General features: G+C 40.1%; 1 protein-coding gene across 2 annotated transcripts in view; it reads right to left on the bottom strand.

The window, feature by feature from the left end:
- Nucleotides 1-19,146, bottom strand: part of ugp2b (UDP-glucose pyrophosphorylase 2b) — a 45,088-nt gene that overhangs the window by 22,465 nt on the left and 3,477 nt on the right. For both annotated transcript variants that reach the window (XM_071516030.1, XM_071516029.1), the window contains exons 2-3: nt 17,653-17,780; nt 13,696-13,803 (exon numbers count right to left, since the gene is read on the bottom strand). In XM_071516030.1, coding sequence (XP_071372131.1) covers nt 13,696-13,803; nt 17,653-17,751 — 207 coding nt within the window. In that variant the 5' untranslated portion in view covers nt 17,752-17,780. The remainder of the gene's footprint in view (nt 1-13,695; nt 13,804-17,652; nt 17,781-19,146) is intronic.

The following is a 19,146-nucleotide window of genomic DNA, read 5'->3' as shown; positions in this document are numbered from 1 at the left end:
ACACAGCTGTCGCTCCCTCTCTGCCCTTTACAGAGCCAGGGAGTGGCCGTTCTGTAGGACAAAAAATGTAAAGTAGTACAATGTGCACTCGAGTTGTACTAAAAAGTATAAAATAGATCTAAAATGAACCCATGTAGGTCTAATAAGTTAATATATACAGTATAAATTCAGCCCCTTCTCGAAGACGATGCGTTGGACAACTCTACATGTTGACCGATACAAATCCTTGCAACTGATATAGCCTATAAGTCTATAACATACCAGTCTGCTTACTGATGACAGAATAGCCTCTTAGCTCATTATCCTTCTCAAATATTTACCAACAATAACGCCTTGCATCGCAAACATTGTTTTTTTACCTGAATTAAAACCTTATTCACAAATCTCTATCCATTGTATCTTATCAAAGGCCGGATTCAATTAAATAAATCTTGATTCAACAAAATATCAGCCTAATTTAACTAAATAAATCAGTGCAATCCAGTGAATTCAACTAATCATAGCAAGTGTGGAAAATCAGTTTGAAACTCGCTCAATAATAATCAAGCTCTAAAAATCATGCATATTTTATGGCATTGTGGGCATGGGTTAATTAATTTGTTCACATGAATTAGGACATTGTGCGCGCACAATAATGAAATTGAGGGCGTGAATTAACCAACATGAAGGAATGATTAAGTGCCTTGTGCACTCGAATCCATCAATACGAGGGAACAAGTTCTATTACGTGCACACTGTGTCCTCCATGTATAAATTGCTGTCTTGAAATATATACTGCAGCCACTCCCGGGCTTTATAGTCCTTCCCTAAGAAACCCAAACAACGGGTCAGAGGGAAAGCGACAGAAAGACAGGAGAGAGTTGAGAGAGAGAGAGAAATAGAGGAAGAGAGGACAGAAGAGAGTGAAAGAGAGAAAAATTAAGTGAGAGAGTGACAGAACAAAAGAAAACACAACGGCAAATACAAATTGAGAGAGAGAAATTGTGAGTGAGAGAGACAGAGTTGGTGTGTGTATATGTGCGTGTGTGTGTGTGTGTGTGTGTGTGTGTGTGTGTGTGTGTGTGTGTGTGTGTGTGTGTGTGTGTGTGTAGTGAAGGTGTTGAGAGAACTATGAAACATGTTTTTCAGGCAGGCTCCCCATCCTACCCCTGTACCCCTGGAGGGAAACACAGCATCCACTCCCAGATGTTCATTTCCCTCTCTGGACAAAACAGATGAGGACTTCTTTCTTTCTCTGTGTTCTCTCTGTGTGTGTGTGTGTGTGTGTGTGTGTGTTTGTGTGTGTGTGTGTGTGTGTGTGTGCGCAATGTTCATTTCCCTGGTGCTCCAAGCAGGTCAACAGAAATGCTGATACTCTGTGACAGTGGTTATACTGGGCAGCTTTCAAAGGTGGCATTATTGGCAAATACTATAAATACACAACTGTCCTTTCTGAGTGTGTTCTAAGTATTTGTCACTTTATGGGCCAATTCCTTCATCAGACCTCTCCCTGTTTTCATCTGTGGCTCATTTCCCATTGCATGGTTTTGTCTGGCATCAACTCAGCATTGTTTCTTTTGCAATTAAATGTTTAATATTACAGTAATAATACCCAAAAAGGAAGGAAAAACCTGATTATGGGTACGTAATAGCTAAAGCTGAGTGCCATTAGCAGCACTGAAATAACCAAATAAGAGTAAAGAATGTCGCAAGGATATTATGCTTTCATGCAACAGTTACCAACACGTGTATTGTCCGATTCCCCCCCCCCCCAAAGTCCCCCAATCTACATGAGAATAAAAACAGGAAAAAAACTAAAGAAAAATCACCAACTAACATCCTGGTTACCGTAGCAACCAATAAAGGTTGGTAGCAATGCTTTATGGTCATTATTGGCATGGTGGCAATGCCTACTACCGTAAAACTACCGTAGGTCTACAATGTTTAAGCCACCAATTCCCATGCAAACTGTATTGTTCTTGCTGTGCACTTCGATTTACAAGCTACCTGACTGAGGACTGGTGTCAGCTGTATGAGTTAGCACCTACAAGCACATTAATTTATTATTGATTATTGGAATGAAAGCCAGTGAAATATGGAGGGCGATATGACTTTGAAATATGCGTGACATGTTGATGAACAAGTGTGCCGGAGCTTTGCAGGTGCTCAGGTGGGTGTGTGTGGGGTAGGAGTGAAACTACGTTGAACTTTGTAAACTCCATCTGTTAACACCAAAGTGCTGTGATAGCAGTGTTTTTTCTAAGAGAATTGCTGAATAAAATATTTAATTCACGAGTCGACTTACCCACTACAGTTAAAACAAGCTACTTCCTGGTATGTGGATGTTTAGCCCATAGACTGTAAAAAACGATGGATCAGCCATAGGTTTCTGAAGGTCCGTTTTGAAGCCTAAAGATTGGGTTTACAATCGCTGCCATGTTGACATTTTTTGGAGCCGGAGCAGCCAAAGTGAGGCAGAGGGTTGTCCACAGAGTCGCAGCGCTGCCTGCTATTGGTCCATAATCTGCGACCTGTCAATCACTGGACAGGCGACTTGTCAATCACTAGATAAACAAGCCTGTTTTATATCCGTTTAATGACACAATTATTTTGAAAATCGCCATAAGGACACAAGAAGTGAAATTTTCTACTGAGACCATAACCTCTTGTCGAAAGAAATTTATTGGTTTTATATTTTGAGTGAGAAGTTGGGTTGTGGTCCCATTGACTTGCATGGAGTTGGGCCGGGTTTGGAGTCTTTTTGGAGTCGGCCCCTAGCGGACCCCTAGAGGAATTGTTGCCTGTCGACACTTCCTTATTGGCTTCAAAATTCACAGAGCATCAGCATGCAACTTTCAAATAGGTGTGTTTGTCTTCAGAAACACGTGTCGACAAGCAAACAGACCGCATACTACTACTATTACTACTAATCACCTGAGGTTGTGCGTATGAAACATGAAAACATTTCTGTCATAGGGATTACAGCAGCACAGCCACATACTGAGCTATATACTGTATGTAACAGCTGGTACAACATCAAGACGGATGCTAGCCAGCTGCAGGAAACTTGTTCCTCTCATCTTGCTTTGCACTTGTTTTTTAACCTGACGCCTGATCGTACATGATCATTCACAGGAAAACTAAATAGACTCTTTGGCACAATGCATTACTGTCCAAACAATGAAGACAGCCAGTTGCAAAATAAATATTCCTACTCAAGTTAGTGATTTCCTACATTTCCCAGAACATGACTTTCGACAACCCCAAGAGAACGGATGTGAACTCATGAAATCGAGCAGTGGGTTATATCTGTAGGTGGAGAGAGAAATAGCAGTAATTTTTACAGTCAAGAAAAAGTGAGAGTTGCGCCTCTTACTCAAAATGTAACATGTCTTGTGGCTGCATTGCATTCTGGTCTATTGAGGCTATTGTGGGTGGAGAAATTGGTTTCTCTCCTCTTCTACAATGGATTTCTCCCTGTATGATTGTTGAACGTCTCTTGGTGCAAAATGGCTGCTCTAGAAAGAAGCCCTCGCTCTTTGATTCTGAGGGACTGACACCAAAACCTGATGTTTACTTTTGATGTTTTAGATAGTTGAAAATTAAACTCCATTATTGCTGCTGGAAATATCTCCACGTGATGTCAAATCATCTATGTTTGGCAAGTTATCCACAGGAATAAGAAATATACACAAAAACTCATCACCAATAGCTGTTTTCTAACAGTGTTAAAATGTTTTATGGTGGGATTTTTCCTTTGCCCCATTTTTATGTCAATAATATCCAATAATGTAATTGTTGATAAACAAACCAAAGCGAAACTAAAACCTAAAATAATTAGACCTCCCACTTTTAACAGCTACTGTCAACACCTCCAAAGCTCTCAGTGAAACCTGGCAACCCACCAATTATAAAGAGCCACTGTTGTCTTTGTCTTCCGCCAATAGCTGATCTTCAAGAAATGGCAGTCATTCACACACAAGATGCAGCACATCACATACAAATGCCTTGGGTACACAGCCACATGTTCACAACAATGTGTAAAATTGTCTCTTCCTTATTCCATTTCTACCTGACACACACACACACACACACACACACACACACAATACGACCTTAACTAACTCGTAATTCTGCATTCCACTAACTCTCTCTGCAGGATTGTGCCTGACATTCCATAGTACTGCACATTAATCTCATTACAGCCATCATGCATGCCATAAAGCTTCCAATCCTAGACTCATGGCCGAAGCCACAAATGAGGACAGAGGTCCAGACCTCAGTAATTTCCCTGTTTTCTCAAGCATGAAAAACAGAGTTCTCCATGTAAACAATGTGGATGCATAGTTTCACTCGTACAGACATAGAGTATGTTGTTAGACCATGTTGAATAAATGTATTACCACCAAAGATGTTTGAAAAGTCTACAAGGCTACATCCGTATCTCACTGCAGCAGATTGGAGAGGAAGCTCCCGCCCCATCGTTTGATTGACGGGCCAAGTTGCAGGTGTTTCAGGTAACCATACCAGATAATTAACCCATCGACATATCATTTACTAGGATTTCCAGCTCAATATGAGATTGTAACACAAGTAACATAGCTATGCCAGCTAGCAAGCTAATTGACCGGTCGAGTAAGAAGAAATCTATGTCTTCATCAGTATGAAATGCTTTCTCCAACTTCACCGATCAAAAGTTTCTCCAGTATTATGGTGTCTGTGTCTCCTTTTATCCAGGAGTTTGACTGATTAAATATTAGGCTGTGCTGATGTCACCTGATGTCACCTGCGTCACCTTTGCTGACAGGCTGCCATGCTAATCCCATGACTGTATGATGCTTCAGTGGTTGTGAGAGAAGTTTTATTGCCAGCAGAGTAAACAGTCTTTTGGACAGGTGTTCATTGGCCACACAGCATGAAGGTCTGCCAAGTTATTATGTCTGGGCCTTCATTGCAACATAGAGCAGATAGATTCAGCGCTCCTTTCTGATTGGCTGAGTCACACCTGAAGCCAGTGGAAAATAACACACACTTGTGACCACATAACAGTTAATTAAACACTACAGCGCTTTCCGAAAATCACCACTCACACCACTACTATAACTATATTGCCTGGTGGAAGACTAACGTTTAATTATTACTATGTAATAGTCCAGGCAAAATGGACCAAATATTTCAGATTTGCCTAAAAAGACCAAAAGTTGGTATACATGTATAGTTTGATGCCCTGAACATGTTCAGAATTGGAGCAAAAATTGTACCAATCAGCTATGGCCATTGCCAGGAAATAGGTTTTCCTGTATAACTGCTGGACTGACCATGATATGATTGAAAAAACACGTCTACACCTATGTTTTGATGGCCAAAGAATACAATAATGAAGTAGTGAGTGAGAGTAGTGAGAAATAAACTGCCTAATTCAGTGATATTTTGTAAAGAAATGCAATGAAAGGGCAATTTTAAGAAAACAAGAACATTTTCCTATATGCCCATTTCACTTTTGCTTAATGTTGTTTTTAAATGCTTGCTGTGAAACCGCTTGCCCATTGGGACAAATAAAGTTGAAACTAGAACTTCCAACAAGAATTCCTCTCTTCTCCGGCCCTTCATCCTCCTCCCTCCATCCATTTGTCTACAGGGTTTGAAAAATGCCTTTAGATTTCAGAAATATGCTGATTAATTATAAAACTGTGGCTGGTAAGCCCGTCAACTCCACTGGTCGAGTGGTAAATCTGTGTTCCGACAGTGTTTACATTCTGAAAACTACGTTGGCTACTGAATAATTAATCTGGCTGGAGAAAATTTTGAATCCACTGGCCGTCTTTGGCAGCGGCTGACAAGAGAGTTTTGTGCCTTGGTTTACCTTTCACTCTCACTCTGTTGGCATAAGATGGCTTCTGTGAAGGCGCTGCTATTTCCCGCGCGCGCACACACACACACACACACACACACACACACTTTCCCTCACCCTGTTTCCCCCCTCTCATTACTGTACTGTATGTCCCTGTTGTTTTCCATTTCACTTAATGCTCCCTGTTTCGACACTCGTCTCACCACTTTCCTCTCCCCGGCTCTAATCTTCTCTCTCTGTTTCTGTCTCTCTCTGTACCCGCCTCTCTTTATGTCACTCTCCATCTCGCCGTAACGCTTCCTCTTTCCCCACTTCACTCGTCTTCTCCTGGTCTTTCTCCATCTTTAATTTTCTCTGTTCCTCTCTCTCTCTCTCTGCCCCTCTCCAACTTATGAGTTCATATAAATAAATGAGGAGGCTCAGTAGTGGAGAGTGGTGCTGCTCCTCTTCGCTTGCCACCAACTGACAGAAAGACAGACCAGGCTTTGTGTGTGTGTGTGTGTGTGTGCGTGTGTGTGTGTGTGTGTGTGGGTGGTGAAAGAGGAGACTTTGGTGCCAGTGCCAGGCCAGCAACTGAGGGAGTTTTGTGAATGTTCAGCGAGTTAGAACCAAACATGGGCAATGAACGCCAGACACTCTCGTCTCTGGCGTTAAACCAATCAGTTGTATCTGTGAGCAAGCCAGGTTGTATTTCCCAGCAAGAGGTGGGAACGTGCTGTTGGCAATCATTCATTTCAGTTTGTGGCATTGCAGATGATTGTGAAATATCAGGAATTACAGGTTTCCGTAGTTAAGTACGTCCTAGAAAAACGTCTTGTGTGTACTAGTCTGGAAAACAATTCCCATTCCTTTTTGATGACCTTAGATCCCGCTTATTTTAGTCACACTGATAACATTTCCTTTTTATCCAGAACTAAATATAATAAATGCCCTGCCCATTTACTAACAACAATGCCTAAAGCTAAACCAATGCCTAAAAATGCTGCTGACAATTTCCTTCAGCAATAATGCATGCAGGTGTTTTGTCACTGTAGTATATCCTTAAAGAAATACACCAAGTTTTTGGGAGATTGGCCCGTTGGTCAACTTATCCATTAGTGATAAGAACATTGACACCAAAATCATCCATGTGTCCCTGGTCATTCACTCCAGTGCTCCATGCTAACTGTTTAGCATACACTATCTGGTAGTGATAGTAGGCCACTGCCATTAAGAAGACTGACCTTTTATTAATACAAAGTTGTCAATGGTTTTTATTATATGGTCTGTAGATTCACAAATTTTGCAACATTAATAAATTAGTATGGTTGATGTAGCCAGGTTTCCTTTTTGCAACCACAATGGAAATAAGTCTTCTTGACTTTATTGTGTGTTGAATTCCTCAACAATTGTATTATATGTGTATGGTTGTGGCCTAAGGGCCTTCAAACCTATGTGCATTTTAAAATCTGTCAAATAAAATCAATCAATCAATCAATCAATCAACTATTTCAGGTGAGAAACCATTGGAAACTATGGACTATTCATCCGCTGTGTAGTGATTTTTAGCTGTACACAGTGTCACATCACCAACTACCTTCACTTCCTATGGAAACAGGCCACAATTAGCTGAAAACAGTATGATATCTATCTACTATCACTTAACATGGTGCATGCTAAAGTGTTAGCATGGAGCACCAGAGCAAACAATCTACCAAGGACACATGCATGATTTTGGTGTCTGTGTTCTCATCACTTAACGAGGAAATTGACCAATCTCCCAAAAACGTGTGCATACCTTTATGTGACTTAAGAGTATTGTTATCACTGTCCATTGTTACGCTAGGCTAGATTTAGCCTGGACCTCTCAGGCACTCAAACACACTCTCTCTCTCTCTCCCTTTTCTAATCTGTTTGAGTGGGGCTGGTAACTTTTACATTATCAGTTTCCCCAAATATATTTGGTGCAGCTGGCTGATAACAAAGAAGTGTTTAACACGTCACTAAGTCACATCAGGTCAACTGCAGTATAGTATGTTTACATGAATGAGTATTCTGGATACCACCTCATATCCTGGCTGTTTTTTGAAGTCTGATATACAGTAGATACTGAATTTTTATGGGACCGAATTCTTTTTCCGAATTCTTTTCACAACCTGTTTCCCCACAGGCATTATTATGGTTCCATATATCGTCTTATGTGACAAAGACTGGTGGTGTTGGGTTTCAGTCTGAATGAGCTGGGATTGGATTCACGGCTGCAGTGTTTTCTGTTCTGTGAGTCATATGTTTGACACATTTTGCTTTCCACCATCAAAACAAAATAATAAAATATACATGAGGGGACAGACTGGTATGATGAGACAATGAACATGGAATATGAATGTCTGATATTTGAATCCCAGTGAAGTCATGAAGCACTTAAACAGAATAAATCCCAGATCTGTTTCCTTGGCTAGCAGGTCTGCTTTGACTTTGTGTTTCTTGGACCTGAACATTGTCTTCCTACTAAGTATTTTACTGAACATTAAAGCGTAATAAAGTCAATGATGATCCACTGTAGACGCAGTTTGCATGCATTTATTCATGACTGTTTCCCTTTCCCAAATGCTTCACATCTTTCACCCGGACATGTTTAGCCGAGTTCAAAATGAAGTCACATTGGAAGAAGAATAAAAGAGAAATTTCCCATGGTTTGAAATGCATTCTGCAAATTAACGCTCAGAAACACCAACTTCTGATGCTGCGTTTACTCACCAGCGATGCTCAGGCAGTCAGTCTGACTGACACAAAACACTGCGTTCAGACTTCAAAGACCCTCCCTTGAGACAAGACTTTTAAACTGAGGGAGAATCAGAGAAGTTTGCACTTTTAACTGTGATAAACCTTTCAATCCTGTACTTTGAAGCTGAGACAGGACGTGGCAACCCAGCGCTACAGAAACCAAAGGGGAACACTGAAAGCGTCCCTTGCGATTGAAAACTAAGGAAGACCAGACACAATTGTGCTTTTTCAGTGAAAGAGAATAGGGAAAACCTGCACTACTCAACTCAAGGAAAACAGTGATGACTTGCACTTCCCAATGACTTTGTAAGTGACAGACAGCACCACTGAACACTGAGATGGAGAAAAATAACCCTCCTGTAATTGGTGCAGACTTGTATCAAATAGTATTTACCGCATAATTCAGTCAGTTTATGATACTTTTCAGTGTGTGAAACGTACCTGACACTATCTGAACTGTCTTGATGTGGGGGATATTCACATCTCTTGCCCTTTCATACACATACACAACCGTTCCAAAGACCCATATCAAAGAAGATGATACTTGGAGATTTAGAGAAATGAATGAGAAGAAAATTATCAAATCTAAATGTTACTCTTTCAAGGCTCTACTATTCCAATTGTCTTAGCCAAGGTTAGGTCAATTGAATCAACTTAGGAAGTGAATTTTATTAATTAAAAATTCAAGTTATTACAATAAAATGAGTTTGACGGCTTGACCATCGCTGCAGCAGATTCCCCAAAGGAAATTTGCTAATTTTGTTTTATGAAATTAACACAAAACTTTAACACCCCCTTCCTAACATTGAGTTACAGCCTTGTTACACAATTCAGGTCTCAAAGTCTCATGGCTTAAAAATCCAACTTTAACCCGTCTTCTCCCTTTCTCACCCTTTCTCTCGCCCTCCATGATTGATTTCATAGGAGAAATCCATAAGGGATCATGGCTTTAACCTGGATTCACATGGTCAGTCTAATATATTCGTGGACACTTAATCCAAAGCACTTTTACGTACCAAAAAAGGCAAAGTACAATAAAAACTCTATGGCTCTGACTCTTGCACTCCTCAATACGGTTGCGTGTAATGTTGATGATGTAGGAAATTACAGCTTATTCTACTGTTCGAACCATGATGTGTTTACTCCGTAAGTCCGGTTCGTTTGGAGAGGTGAGAACACGCATTCAAACTCTGGTGCGGACCAAACAAGCGAACCACGGTCCTCCTGAAAAGTCGGGACTCGGTCCGTTTCCAAGTGAACCGCGGTCCGGTTCGCTTTAGGTGAGAACGTAATCGGACTTAATATAGGACCTAATATAGGAAGCAAACCAAAATACAATGCATTGTGGGTTGAAAACGGATGTTGACATCCAGCTTAACACAGGACCGTGTGAACACAAACCGGACCTAATGAAAAACGCAACAAAGTAGCAACTCATCCACTGATTCGGACCAAAGCAAACGGACTATAGGTGTAAAAGCGCCCTTAGTTGCTCTGAGAGAACAGCATCAGCTAAATTCCCAAAACGTACTGAGCATACAATTTTAGCATTGGTGGCTCCAGTGGGAATCTAACCCTTACCCTCGGCGGTGTTACCATCATGCTCTAGACACCGAGCTACACAGGACCTGCTAACACTTTGTCTGCTCCTATTTGTTCTCTCCCAGTGCCATATGGAACATAGATGGACGCAAGAGACACTGGACACTTTGTTCCACCCATCATGCAGTGACCCATTCAAAACCCCTTTCAAGAAAGTGCCACTAAGTGCTTCTGTAATCGTTTAGGTGTTGGGTTTAAGTGTCCATTGAAGAACAGAAGAGACCATTGAAGAACGGAGAAAAGTGGTGCATTTTTTAAGAAGAGAAGGGAGAGTTGTACTCAACTGGTGCAGCATCCTGAATCAGGTTTCACGCACATGTCATCTAATCCAGGTGTCCTATATTTACTCCCCATTCCCTGACCCTAAGTCTGGGCCTGGAACTAGTTAAAAACAATCGTAACGCAATGCGCCACATGGTTCCAATGTGCTAGTGTTTTTACACAGTGCTGGCCAACCACACCGACATTACTCGGTTATCAGCTTATCTCCATGTAATGTATCAGTTGACTGCGTTTACCTGTCACACCCTGATGAGAAAGAATGATAAGATTGAATTCTACTGTCATAGTATATGGGGTTTTTGGTCCATACTCTCCTAGGGTACATTCACACCAAGCGTATTTGGAGCGGTTTAGTCGAACTTTGGAGTGTTTAGTCCTTTCTACCAACTACAGAAAGAGGTCTAAAACACAAGGTTTTATGGGAATAAGGAGGCAGATGTTGACATGTGATAGCCAGCAGTTCTTCGTGCTTGGAAAGCCTAACATAGCAAAAATTAACCAAGGGCAAACTGAAGTCTGGACTGATGCTATTCAGCTATTTCTTCATGTGTTCTTAACTGGTATGAACACCAGAGAAGGTCAATCATAACAAACAGCGCAGTCCATCATGGTTAGTTAAAATTACAGACTACATTTGAGTCTTGGTTTTTTAAATGAACCAAACACAAAGATGCAACAAAGTAAAGTTTTCCACCGAAGAAACAAACTGTAGATGTGATTGCACCCTAAGTGTCATCAATCACTTGTTTCAATGGAATTCTGTCAGTAAGCCTTTACTGACCTGTAAGGAAAATTTGGTTTGCAGACAAGGTTTAAAATCAGAACACATAACAAATCACCACATCCAATAGCCTACCAATTAATCAAAATTGTATCAAAATCGCAATATGGCCTACTGCAATTTTCAAATTGCAGGAGGCGCAATATTTGTTAAAGGTGAAATGTGTGTCAAAATACCATTTTAAATTAAATATTGTCGTGCTGCAGAGATGTCCTGGCCTACACATCATATTCTACAGACTTAAGAATACATCTTTGTTTGGTACAGCTCCCCGCAAAAATCACACCATAATCGTTTTAATGCGTTTTTCAGTGAAAATGAGAATAATTATGTAAAAATGATCATTCCCTCTAATATCGCAAATCATATCGCAATTGCAATATCAGTCAAAATAATCGCAATTAGGTATTTTTCAAACTCGTTCAGCCCTAATAGAGATGAACATCAGAGAGGGACTCAATAGCTTGATGCAATGCATGCGAACCTGTCATATCTTAATAAGACTTAATAAAATGGACTTGTAGGTTCTGGAAATGCACAGACATTAAGTTCAATTTATAATCATCCCAATGATTGAGCTATCAGTAAAGTAGAGAAATGATTTACAGCCTTGTGTGTTTGAGCCTTAGATAAAGCCCAGAACCAGAGTCAACTGGTCTACCAAAGGGCCATAACGAGAAAAAGATATGAATTTCGTTCAGAAATTAGGTATCCATCACTTAAAAAAAAAAAAGAAAAAAAAGTGATATCTACTCTTACAAAATAATTTATAGTTATTAATTTTAAAACGGTAGAAGGTAATTTAAGTGCTCAAGTTGACAACGACTGCAGACCAGATCGTCTCTTGAAACATGGACTTCAGACAACTTCTGGCAACCTCTAATCACACACAGAGAGCATTCAGCCTTGAGGTAGTTACAAGCAGGAGTGGCAACTGGCAGATATGGTATTATACGACACCTTCACCCCATCAACACTTATCTGATCTTATCGGTGAAGCATACTTTCAGGTAATGTAAAGGGAAGCACCAATCTTTAAAGCAACATTTATTGTGGCTATATTGGCACGCCTATCCCTGTGTGGAATCCAGTCCACACAGTTGTATTTGCAGTTAAAGGTGCAATATGCAACTTTTTCACATTAAAACAATATATCTAGCTTCAGACTAGATGCCGCTTCAAGGTAAATAGCTCACCAGGATGAGTGACAAGTGGCTTGACCAACTGAGGGGGAGGAGGATGGGACTAGGCTTCGCCTCAAGGTGAAAAATGTTTAAATTTTAAAAATGTTTTAGTTCCCATTTTTCTCTTTTCTCTGCTTAGAGAACCAGATCAGTGGCCACCTAGGACAAGACAAGGAGTGCCAGAGGTGTTTAAACAAAAGTAAAGTATTCAAAGGTCAATTTTGATTGTGAGGTCCAGTGGCGCAACTGGTTAGTGCTTATTTATGTAACATTGTACATTAGCAATGCTGAGGTTGTGAGTTCCAGTCTGACCTGGAGCAGTATGTGAGTAATGATGTTAACACTGCCAGGGTTAGGGGTTTCCTTTCTTGTATATCTGGGGCCACACATATAGAAATGTACAGTATGCATTCATACTGTACCATGCTTTAGTTGAAAGGGTCCACCAAATGGTTATGCTATTTTCGGCAGGGTGATTTATTGGTTAGAGAGGTCAACAGCCAATTTGAGTCCATCTGCATCCTTGAGCAAGACACTTTTTAGATATTGTAAGCCGCTCTGGATGGAAGTGTCAGCCAATTCCTAAAATGTAAATTTAGCTTACTTCTCTGTGACTGCCCACTTATGCATTACTATTCAAATCATCCTGATGAAATAAACACCACCCATCTGGTACTCCATGTAGGTTAAAACAAATGTCAAAAATTATTAGCGGCTGTCCAGGGAAGCTACTGCTCTGTCAATCACGTTTGTTTTCCGTCCTAATGACTGACTGTTTGTTCATAGAGCCATAGATGAGTGTGCTGGATAATTAAAAAATACTTTTGACATTATTGCAAATATTGCATTCATTTTTTAAAATAGTGAAAACCTTTTGGAGCTACTGTGAAGCATTTGATTAAAAGTTCTTTCTAAATATTAGGAATAGCAATCAAAATTATTCTCAACTTTTTCATTGAAGCCTCGAGAATGAAAAAGTAAAAATGTTTTGTATTGGGCGTTAATTACTTCATGGTGCATTCACTGCTCTGCTTTCTTGCCAGGTGTACCTCTGCCATACCAATACAGCAGACAGTGTGTGTATGCATAGCCTAATCCTTTATATATGCACAACACACACAGTCTTGGAATATTTTTCACAATGACGGCTTGTAAGACACAGGTAACTACACAAGCATACCTTTGCCCACACTTTCTCTCTCTCACACACACACACAAACACACACACACACACACACACACACTCCTCTTACCGAGTCTTCTGGAGGTCTCTGTATCTTGATCCACTCCACAGACGGTCCCTTCACCTGCAGGAATCTGTGGAAAAGCTTCTTGAAGCCTTCAAAGTCTTTCCTGGACACCTGAAACACACAAAGTTTGTATTTTAACCTTTATTTATGCAGCAAAAGTTTTCTGAGCACCGAGCTCTTCTTCAGCAATGCCAAGCTTCGTGTTCATACAGTCACGCATATTCACTCCTGGACACCCACAGTCTTCTATACTGAGCAGCTCCACTGAAGCATTTGGGGGATGAAGGACACTTTGACAGTAGTTGAGGGATAGTGTTTTACTTTGCTTGTCCAGAAAGATGGAAAATTTAAATCGCTTCGCAAAGTACGCCATTTATCTCAGGGGTTTCTCAAATTTGGATGACAGGTGAACACACAGCAGTATTTCACTCCTCAGGAGAGCAGAAATGAAGCTGTTCTTGTGAGCTGGTCGATGACAACTCTGTATGGGCTGGCAAGGCTGCATGGATTACATAGTCGCTTCTTTGCAGTCTAACAGCCATTTACAGTGATGGTTCATAAGTGATTATTAAATATTATTAGTCATTTTCATTTGATTAAAAAAATTCTGAAATCCTTCTGCTCTACTTCACCACTCCTTGCTATTAGTTGCTTAAAATGCTGCTGGTGATCTAGGAATTGAAGCTTATTCTATTGCTGCACTCATTGCAAGTCACTCTGGATAAAAGCATCAGCTGAAATGTAAATCTGATAATCTGGAATGACAGTGAGACGTGAGGTTTAACCTCTGTTCACTGAAGCAGCCACTGCAGTGAAGCATGTATGTGTATCGAATGAGAAATTATACAAAGAAATGGATGCACTGAGCAATATCTGAAGCTGCTGAACAAGCTCTATTAAATTTGCAGTGAGCTATTCATCTGGCATGTATGAGGTAAAAAGATGTCGTCACTAATTATATAACTACCTTTTTTCACCCGTGACAATTGCTCTCACAAGTTGAGTGTGTAATACTGGTTTCTTTATGGGATGTATCATAGCTACCAGATAATTCTGCATTAAAGACCCATAGACTTAAAGCTTCACCATATTTTTATCTCTATGCTTGAAGAGGTAAATATTGGTTAGAATAGTCATCTGACAAAATGTATATATTTATTAATTATAAATATTTTTTTAAATAAGACTGCAACACATAAAATCCAAAACAGTGATAAAATTAAAACGCCATCAGTGGCCTTGTTTACACCTGGCATTAACATGCGTCTCATATCTGGATTGTAACTGTAATCTTGATTTTGATTTTTTTTGTGTGTTGTTTGTTTTGAGATTAGCTGTTTTTATAAAGCAGTTGAGTTTTTTTTAAATCTCACCTGCATTAATTAGGAATTAGCAACTCTTCTTTCTGGGTTTTTTTAACTGTATTTTATCACTTTTTTTTTTTTTTTTTAAATACTTCGCCTAGTTTCCCTGTTTCCCTAAGCAATGCTACTGTTTAACAGAGATTCTGACATTACTGCTGCAAACGCCTCAGATGTTTTCCCTTAAAAAAGCCCAGAGTGCCAGTTAGGAGGGGCTTGTACTTTTAATTACAGCATAGAGGAAACTTTTGCTACCAAGCACTTAAATTATCCATCACTGGCTGAGAACATTTCACAGCTGGGAGACTCATGCCTGATGCTACTGTATTTCACACTGCTGCTGTTCACAGTTTGAGGTTTATTCATTTTAAATTAAATGATATTCATGCATCTGAATGAGTTTAGGTGAAGGTTCATTGGGAATGTAGAAGCACAGAAAATTAAATGAAGAACCTCTGCATAAATAAATACATGTGGTGCCGAGTAAGAGCGGTGTGTGGGATTTTTTTATCATTAGGTGTGTTTTATGGATTGATTGATGATCACATATGTGCTTTCCTATGAAGCCAAAGAGAAGTGACTGTGTGAGGACTGAAACCAAAATAAATGACTTCAATATACTTAAAAAAATAGATAAAAGCCAATCAGAAAAAATAAAAATGCCAGATATGGACAAAAAAGGAGTACAGCAGGGCAAAACAACCAAAAATAGATTAATATAAAATATATATTAAAAAAAGGTCTAAAAAAAAAACAAACAAACAAAAAAAAACAACCTTTCCTTGAGGGAAAGTCAACTGAGCATGTATGCTCTCTTTCACCGGTCCACACATTCAGTTACATACATTCACACTGGGGAGCTGCCCAGTTCAACCAGAGTGTATGACTTAAGAGAGTGTGTGTACTGTACATTTGTACATGTGCATATGCATAAGGAGACAGTTACCAATAGTGCACGCCTGTCAGTGGTTACTGTGTATACACCACCTCTTGATGTGTACATGTGTGACTGACTCAAGGCCGACAAGCGTTTTCCATCCTCACTGTTTCCCTTTTGTGATTGTTTGTGAATGTCTGTTATTTCCCTGAATGAAGCAATCGTGTGTGTGCGAAGAGTCAAGCCAATTATATTGAATTTATATTGAGCTTCTAAAAAAAACAACTTTGTCGCAGAGGGCTTGCATAGAGCACAAAGGAACCAAAATGCAATTAAATGCAATAGAGAACAAGCAAACATGTCGTGCCTCACAAATGATGCTGGCTTGGGCCAATCAGAACCAAGATTGCATAATCCCTCCAAGTTTCGTCAAAATCGAACTGGTGGTGTAGCAGTTATGGCCTTTCAAAATTTGAAATGTGGACCTTTATTTATAGCATCCCCATCATGCCAATGAGTGTAATGTGATGCCAAAATGCATCATGTCTCCGAGTTCTGTCAAAATTGGACCAGTGTTTGATGGACGGATGGACAGACATAGTTTGATCCTAGGTGTTCAGCATCAGCTGCTGTACAGTCCTGGAATAATCAGGATGAACACATTATTCACCAATGTATTGTCAAGAAGAATAGATCCACTCTACTATATTGCAGCACTCCGGTAGGTTAGCTGTCTTTCAGTATCATAGAAGCCTGTTAGCCAAATGTTTTGTTAGCATTGCCCAAACTTAATAAATTCCACACCTGTTACGTAAAACTGCTCGATCTAGTTGTAACTAAAATATTTGCCGCTCTGTGCTGCTTTACACCAAAGGAAACCAAAGAGATAAGTGAAGAAAAAGATCTAACGTTGGGGAGTCCAGCTTTCTCTGGAAAGAGCGCTGCTTACTGCTGTTTAGGAGACAGTTTGGATTTCGCTGTTAACTTTCAATTCATCACTTCCTTTGGGGGAGAAGTGTCCATAGTGACACCAGAATATAATACGGCAAATCTTCAGGCTGGTCTGATGGGTGTTTTTTTACATTAAAATCTTGCCTAATGCAGCTTTGCGGTGTGTGTGTAAGCATGTAGGTGGAACCCTCATTGGCACTGGGCTATAGTATGTGTCACTTTTGTGTTTTCCCCGTGTTCGTCTGTGACCCCTCCACCCTCCAAATTACCACCAGATGGTCAGCGAGAGAGAAAGACACACACAGAGAGAGAGAGAGAGATATTTCCATGAGTAATAGCAGAATAAGAGGACTACGAATGGCCAATACTTGTGTAGGAGGGCACAGTCACAAGATAGTTTACTTGTAAATACACATTACTCTTTGTCGCCAAGATAATTTCCTGAATACCAAATGCTTTAGTGTTTATGTCTGTGTGTGTGTGTGTGTGTGTGTGTGTGTGTGTGTGGAGGGTAGAGGTAGGGAGAGGGGGAACTGACGCCAGCCAAATGCTGCTAAATCTTTGACTGAATTTGTCTACTCACCCATTCAGTTTGGCAAGAAAATCAAACATGAATTGGAGATTTGGTTCAATTCTAGGAAGTCTTATTCTTTTACATCTCACTTGGCTGATAACATAGAGAAAGTATCTAGTAAACAGTGGGAATGTGGACAAAGAGTTAGTTTTCTTCTGTGCGTGTGTGTGTGTGTGTGTGTGTGTATATATATATACCTCCTTCTCGGCCCCTGAGGCAGTGTCCAGCAGTGTCTCCAGTTCCGTGTGCATGGAGCTCTCCAGCTGCTGCCGCATCACTTCCTGGAACTGAGCCATCCCTCCGTTGGCCACGCCTTTACTCAGACCTGGAAAGGAAACACGAGGAGGTTTACAGTTTATACTGAGTCACACCGACTTGTAACATATTCCAGTTTACCACAACACCGCATCATTTCCCTGGGTATAGGACAGGGAATTCATTATTCCATTTTATTAGCTCGAACCATTAGCGTTAGCCATGTTTGCCATTGGACGAAGCTGTAAGAAACTGAATTTGCGTATGTTGGATAGTGATTTTGGCTACTGTAAGCTGATACCAATATTTTTTCAAATTTGACCATTTATATGCCCCTGAAATGACAAGTAATCAGTGTTTCCCCAGAATTTTATTTTTTGCAGGATGGAAGAGCCTCTGAAACAGCATTTAGTCCATCATGTGACACTAAAACTCTTCAATGAAATGGGTGACCCACCCACAACAGTAGGGGAAACTCTGGGAAACATTACTGCCTTTAAAGTTCTCTTGCCTGTTGTATGTACCAAGTGTCAGTATGCATGGTGTTATTATGTAAGCTGTCAGTCTCTCTGTCTCTCTCTGCACTAATGTCAAGACAAATTCCTTTAATTCCAATAATATCCCAGAGGGTGGCCTTTACTGCGATTATAGGTACGACGGTGATGCGATAGCTACGAGGTACAGCAAAAGAAGATCAAAGCAAACGCCCCAATGCATGTGTACTGTCTGACACGTTTTACACATGATGAGAATAAAAAAAAAGCAGGAGAAAACAAGAAATATCACCAAATAGCTCTCTGTAGCAACTCTAAGAGTTGGCATAGCAACCAATAGAACCTGGCTGGCAGACTTTGACCAATCAGATTGCTTTGATGAAACTACCAGACGGACGTACAGTTATACTTGTAAATGAAAGCAATTCTGAACCTGATTATTCCTATCGACAGCTAATACCATCAGCTATGGCCATGCGTATTCACTGAGGATGACTGTGTTTGAAAGTATATGAAAAATGATTAGAGAGTGAAATACAATGCATTCATCCACAGTTACGTGATCATGTGCAAAATCATATGAGATAGTTGTGGGCATGATAAAACACTGTGTCAACACAGTTTGGTAAAAATGTTGTCCTCACTGGATTAACCTGTTGAGACCGTTTGACGTTCAGTGCAGTTTTTAAGAATATTTTTTAGATGGGATGAAAAGAATTGAGTGTTGATTCTTATGGTATCCATTCTATTTCTGTGGTTGGAATCAACAGATAGACATAGATGGAGAAGAAGAAGAGGAAGAAGAAGAAGAAGAAGAAGAAGAAGAAGAAGAAGAAGAAGAAGAAGAAGAAGAGGAAATATGACAAATTGATGCTTTTTGCTTAATGTCCTGTTGAATCCTGCACATTTTACAGGCTTCACTTATTTCACCGGATGCACAAC

This window comes from Centroberyx affinis, unplaced genomic scaffold, assembly GCF_046629955.1.
Source record: "Centroberyx affinis isolate AG114_WGS23_722 - 3 ecotype Tasmania unplaced genomic scaffold, CSIRO-AGI_Caff_v1 ptg000391l_1, whole genome shotgun sequence".
NCBI classification, from domain to species: domain Eukaryota; kingdom Metazoa; phylum Chordata; class Actinopteri; order Beryciformes; family Berycidae; genus Centroberyx; species Centroberyx affinis.
This window is presented reverse-complemented; position numbering and strand designations above follow the sequence as displayed.